The sequence below is a fragment of the Nicotiana tabacum genome, chromosome 1, assembly GCF_000715075.1.
Source record: "Nicotiana tabacum cultivar K326 chromosome 1, ASM71507v2, whole genome shotgun sequence".
Classification (NCBI taxonomy): Eukaryota; Viridiplantae; Streptophyta; class Magnoliopsida; order Solanales; family Solanaceae; genus Nicotiana; species Nicotiana tabacum.
Window position 1 is genome coordinate 84,227,160 of NC_134080.1, and position 6,975 is coordinate 84,234,134.

A 6,975-nucleotide genomic window follows, 5' to 3' on the forward strand; every position below is an offset into this window, starting at 1 on the left:
CTTACGAAAACAACGTGGGATTCAATTCTAAGAGAGAAGTTTAGCCAACATACCTCGCATTGAGCTTCCTTAAATTACTACAATATTTCGGAAATCCTAGCAACATCAATCTATTTAAAAACATAATAAAATTGAACTATAATTAGGAAGATATTGGGGGGTTTAGCTCTTCTGAGCATTTTATCAAACACTAGGTGGACATTATGATTTCAAGGCCCTCCTATGGTGGATTCCTTCACCAGACAATCCAATATCTACCCTTTTGAGCTCAACAACCTTGCCACAATTTTATTGGTACATGCATGCATAGATAACATCCCCATACCTAAGAATCACACTCCACATTACCTATCTTCTACCCCAAACTCGAAATTGAAGACTAGGGTATGGAACCTTACATTTTGGATGAAGACCTTGTGAGTTTTCCTTGTAAATTCTCCAAGTCTTAAGCAAGGATTGATGAACAAATAGCTTATGGATTCCTCCTCTCACTCTAGACCACTTTTATCTCTCTAAAATATTAGTTTGGACATTCTAAAATAACCTCCAAGGTTGTTTCATAAAAATGAGATCCGGTTATAAAATCAGAAAATGGACCCTCCGAATTCATCTCTACGGTCGCAGAGTGGACCGCAAAATAGATATGCAGCCCGCAAAATGGACCGCAAAAGTGATGCCAAAAACTAGGCTGCACTGGATTAGTCTGCGGTCCGCAGACCAGTTCTGTGACCGCGAAATAGACTGCAGAATCACCCTCCGCTTTTCTTCATGACAATTCCGCGAAGGAAGTGCGGACCGTGAAATGGATATGTGATTGCATAATGGACCGCAGAACTGGCCTTCAAAATTCAACAAATTTTCTGTTCAACTCTGTAATGGATATGCGGCCCGCGAAATGGTTCTACGGTCGCGAATTTGACCGAAGAATCGCCTTCTTCTACCAAAAATTTCCATCAACTCCTCTGTGCATTCTTCAACCCCGCGAAAAATTTCTACAATCGTCAAACACATTAGCCAATCTCAGCACCATGAAATCCCGGGTTTTACTTACAGATATATTAAAGGAGATAGAACAAAATAGATTTTACTGGAAAACTTCACTCATGATCTTCAAAAGAGTGGGAAAATAGATGTTCAACAAGTTCGTTCAAGTGATAATTTGGCGGATTTGTTTACTAAGGCATTATCTAACTCAACACTTGAGAAGCTGATATACAAGGTTGAAATGTGTCGTCTTAGAGACATTAAGTGATATTTTCGTCAGGGGGAGTAAATATCCTATGTACTCTTTTTTCCTTAACCAAGATTTTGTCCCACTAGGTTTTTCTGGTAAGGTTTTTAATGAGGCAACAAGCAATGCATATAATAAATAACTACGTGCTCTTTTCCTTCCACTTGAATTTTTTTTATATGGACATCCAAGAGAAAGTGTTGAAAATAATAGTTAGTGAATGCCCATGTTGAGCCCCATTACATTTACCGTGTATTCTCCATTCCTCCCATTGTTTTACAATATTGATTATTTGTTTTTCATGTCTATATAAAGGCTTTATAACAAATGGGTAAAAGCACACACTTGAAGAAGAAACTTCTTCGTTCTATCTCTGTTTCTTGTTCGTGTTTTACTAAATTACTTTTATTTCATAACAAATACGATATTTTTTTGTGTTCCAGAAAAGAAAAACATTACAATAGAAGGGTCATTTTCAAAGATTCTTTCAACACACCAAATGGATCTTTGGAACAATATCCATACACACACATATTAGTTTCCAAAAAACAAAACAAATCAAAAAATGAACAAAATTTTTGTATGATGGACAAATTTATAGGTACTTTTCAAATTGAAAATGACATATTTTTAATACAGCAACCGGACCACCTACCCTGCTCTGAACAATTATGAGCACACTAATCGGGCTCACTCACGAATTTCATGGACCAAACTTTTATTTGCTTTTTTCTGATTTGCTTGGTTCATAGCAGAAAAAATTAAGTGTACAGAAATGCGAGCAAACGAATTGGTGGGTCATATGATATAAAGACTTGAGTATTTTACCAATTTCACATGTAAAACATGATTTGTTTTCTTATCCGAGTATCCGACCACACCCTTTTTGTCTTCGCGTCCACTAATTTATGTCGCGTCACCATTTTGCTTTAGAATCTTTAGAATGTTTATCTACACTGATATTTTTTTTCCTGGTTGATGTTCAAATATATCATTATACTATACAGAGTGGAGTAGAAGATTTATTTATATCAATTTTGTCCCTACACTTTTTTCAATTATTAGCAGTAAAAGTTATGACATGTCCAAATAAGTAGAATGATAGTTAATTAAGAAAAGTTTACTGGAAAGACAAGCTTCTGAGAAACACGCATGGAAGACAGTCCTTAGTAGAAGTGAAAGTTAAGAAGGTGTTCAAATTAAGTGCATTTGAAAAGTTTCTGTCAATTTCAACCCACATGATATCCATGGCATGTTATGCCAATATACTATTTTGGAAATACTTGGTCTATAATAGACAATAGGTTAGAAACCAAAAGAAGAACCAAGTTCAATGCATGCCAAAATGATAATGCAATCCATGCCTTCTTCATGTCCTCTTTTTAGACTAAAATATGTGGTCATATACATCACAATATAAACGAGCAAGCCGCCAAACGAATAAAAGGGCTAATTCGTTGTAGTTTCCTTTTTATTGTTGCGTAGACAATTTTCACCTTATCCTATGAATCTTTCAAGAATTTTATGTTTCCTTCTTTCATGTTTATTTGCTATTACCAAATAATAGGAAAATTGATGGTTCTCTTAGTTATATTTTGTTAGTATATGTAATTCTTTTGATATAATCCCTCAATTTTTAAGTCGAAATGTGATGATATGAAGGCTGTTATTTGACACTAAGTTTGAATTAATTTTGAATATGATATCTGAATTGAAGAGAATGCATGATTGTAGAGTCACATTTTTCTCATGAATGAATCACTTGAAATAGACTTTTCCAAATTCGATATACGAATCCCAATACTTGTGAGTAGGAAGACAACTAAATCACATATGCTGCAAATCAAATTCACAAACCATCAATTTCTTCTTCGATTACTGTATATATATATATATATCCTGAACAAAGAACACTGAAGGATAGATGCAATCTAACAGACAGGATAGAGCTGCAAATTTTTACATGAACTAGAACTACCACCCGACTGTTTTTAGTTATGGGGTTTTTCAACAATTATGTACACGAATAATCCTAGGTACAAGTGGAAAAATAACACAAAAAGAGCCTTCATCTTAATCTCTAACTTGATGACAAAAACATTAGATAGAGCTCTGAAGCAGAGCCTTAAATATAGCAGTCTCTCGAACACAATTTACAAGGCTAACTCAAAGCCTACAAATTGAGATCTGAAGTGTTTTTAGCGTGTTTCAGCAACTCTGGATGTCAATGCTATCCTAAGTTGCTCTTCCGTGTAAAGTCTGCTACCCATTTTCACTGTGGCTTGTTGGATCATCAAATCATTCACCACTGAAACACTGGCATGGTGCACATCTAGATCTAACTCCTTGAGGGCTACCATTAACCTTGCAGCTGGATGGTTCTTTTTATTACATTGTATACGAATCATCGCATCCCATCCAATTATCTTAACATCTATATCCACATCTACAATCTTGCTTCCAGTATGGCTAGACATCTTGTGATCTTGATTTGGTGGTGGAGGACCAGGGCGCCTTGAGTCTTTACTATCTAATTCTTTCTTCAAATCTTCTATTTGGCTCTTCAAGTCTTCTCTATCTGTTTCTGTAGTTTGAAGCTTCAACTTCAGCTCATTAATATATGAAATTGCATCTCCAAGCAGTGATGCCTTGTCCATCTTGGACACATTCGGAACAACAGCTCTTAAAGCGTAGAACCTTTGGTTTAATTTCTCTCTCCTTTGCCTCTCTGCTTCGACGTGATTCAAAGGTTCCTCACGTCCATTTGCTGGCTTCCTTCCTCGCTTCTTTGGCCTCTTTTCGGGTTCTACAACTCTACTACTTTCAGCTTCTTTCACCACTGAGGCCTCAAGATCCGAATGATCAGAGGAGTCTTCACCGACACATCCACTTGACTTCATCGCACCAGAAGCTGCAGGCAAGATTGTACCTGAAACAAATGAAAGCATTCCTTCTTCATTGCTTCCTCTGGAAGCAGGTGACCTTTTCTTCTTCTTATTCTCCTCCCCTGCACCAAAATGAGACTGACCGGAAAATAAGTTCCCATTTGCACTTTTCTTAGTGCTATCACCAAAATTCAAGATTTCCCCCGACTCTGGCTTGCAAGAAAGTGATGAATTCCCATTCCTATTATTACTACTTCCATCAAACCCGAATTCTGAAAAGTTCAACTCCCTTGTAAAAAATCCTTGTGTTTGTTGCCGAGAATGGTGCTGTTGCTGATTATCACAACTGTGACCATTATTCTCATTATCAAATACAACTTGCTTACTACTATTACTTGATGGAACTGAATTTGCCTCAACTGTATTTAAATCTTGGACTTCTACAGCTGCAGACGATGGATCAGTGAGCCAAAGAGCGGACGGATCGCTCTCGGGTTGCACAGCCCACGAACCAGAGCCCAAATCATTATTGAAGTTAAACAATACTCTAACCTTGTTCATGAGATCAGAACTCTGAATAATCAACTCCGTGGAGCCCAATTCAACCACGCCGTTTGCTGAAGGAATACAAACCATCGTCTGAAGCCCGAATCCCTGGGCCTGCCGAGCCCGTTCGCAGTGGGAAGCTGCCAATTTCTCTGCTCCGGCGACCCAAATAGGGCTGGAATTGTATAAGGCCTGACCCGGAAGCCCACTTCCGTTAACAAACGACTGGGTCATGGAAATAAGGAAGAACCATTCAGTGTCGGTAACTTCTTCATCGACGGCATCATCAGTGCCGGTTTGCGTGCCGGAAATCAACGAATTCAGCTCCCGGAGAACCTTTTTCCGGTGTTCTTGCTCAGCTATATAAGCAGGAGAAGAAACAGCTAATTTCCTATTGGCTTTATCTTCTTCACCTTTGTAGTAACCATCTCCCCAGCCCAACACAAACGGACTCGTTAAATCAACGGCGGATGACTGCCAAAAGATGGCATAGGTCCACGTCTCACGAGCACCATCAATGAGCGTTTGAAGACGCTGTTGAAGGGTTTCTTGGTTGAAAAAAGACATGGATTTTGAAGCATCGACAGCCACAGCTGTGACAGTAGAGGCACAAGAAGACGGAAGAAGAACCGTTGGGGTATTAACTGGAATATGATTAGAATTAGAGGTAACAGCAGCAACAGCAGTAGAATTAGAAGTAGCCCAAAATGAAGTGAGATCAGAAGACATAAAAGCTTCCATCATAGTAACGTTGTCATCGGTAGTACCACTAGTATTCCACAAATTCATGGTGGGTAAGCTGTAATCAGTCATTCCATAAACCCAGCACAAACAGTTGGAAACGGTGGCGTGAAAGATATATAGAGAGAGAGAGAGGAGGAGAGAAATAGGTGAAAAGAGGGGTCTGCGGTGGAGAGAGAAGGTAGGGGGATGGTAGAAAGATATGAGAGAGAAGAACAGGCAAATGAGTTTGAGTTTGCTTATTAGAGTGTGAATTTGAGTTTGGGTTTTATTTGAGGTGAATTTGAGCTGAATTTGGGTGAGTGAGAGGAATGAGAGTGGACAAATGATGGCGGGTTCCACGAAGGAATCGGCAAGTCTACTTTACTCCTTGAGTTTTCCTATTCCGATTTCACTGCCACAATATATTTGGACTTCTAGACTCCTTGTTGGTAAATTCTCTTTTATCCCTGAAAGGAGAACAATATCAGCTAAAGAGCCCGTGTGGACATTCAAAAAAATTCATTTTTTTATTTTTTTTTCCGAAATTAGTATTTAATCATAAAATTTTTAATTTTTACTTGTAAAATAAATTTTTGAACTTTTTAAAAATTTAAAAAACTCTAAAAATTTGTTTTCAAAATTTTCACTCAGATTACTCACAAAATTTAAAAAACAACACAAAATTAAATTCATGTCCAAATACAACTCTAATTTTCAAATATTATTTTTATTTGAAAATTTTTCACTTTCTTTGGAATTTTACAATTCTCATGTCCAAACGCCCACTAAATCTGAAATACGGTAAAAGAAAAGATTCAAAATTCTTCATAATTACTTTAAAATAAATTCAACGAAACATCATTAAGAAAGATCGATTTTTTCAAAAAGCTAAATACTATCTCTGGAGTAATTTCTTCAGTTTTAGCTAAAATTGAAAAAGCTTTTTCTAATGGTGTTCGTTTAAAAAATATCTCTGTTTACCCTAAAATTCGAGTAACAATTAAACTTGTATTGTGGTTTTAAGAATATGAGATTTAATTCAATGCCAATTGATAAAAAAGGAATTAAATAAATAAATTAAAGAATAAAATAGATCAAACCAGTTTGTAAGCTAAATTTCGACCTCGATCTGTGATAATCTCGAGGTATGATGACGGGAATAACAAAATGATAAAACAATTCAGATGAATAGTAAGTGAAATAGCAAGAGAATAATGTGTGTATATTTTATTATTAGTGAACAATGAATCTTACAAATGAGTGGGATCCCCCTTTTATATATTAGGGGAGTCCTAAATAAGGTACAATTCTAATTATAGTAGGAAATCCTATTTGACAACTGTTTAACCGCCGAAAACCAGTCCATTCCGGAATTCACGCCGTGATCTCCGGTCCGTTGCGGATATCTCGCATTTTCCGTTACTGAATCATACCAGCATCATCTCGAAGTACGCCTTCTTCTAACCTCGGTAAGTGTTATCGACCTCGACCTTGGAAAGGAACTTCGACCCCAAGCTCGACGTCCTGGTCTTCCGACGTGATATCACTTTTCCGATCGAGGGACGAAATCGGGTAGCCTCGATTTCCACC

The 6,975-nt window shown here is 37.2% G+C and overlaps 1 protein-coding gene across 1 annotated transcript; it reads right to left on the reverse strand.

The window, feature by feature from the left end:
• Positions 1 to 3,429: 3,429 nt before the first annotated feature.
• On the reverse strand, positions 3,430 to 5,571 carry LOC107818835 (transcription factor MYC2-like). The gene is given in 1 exon segment (NM_001326031.1): positions 3,430 to 5,571. A coding segment is annotated over 1 exon segment (2,046 nt). The 5' UTR covers positions 5,476 to 5,571.
• Between the last annotated feature and the right edge of the window lie 1,404 nt (positions 5,572 to 6,975).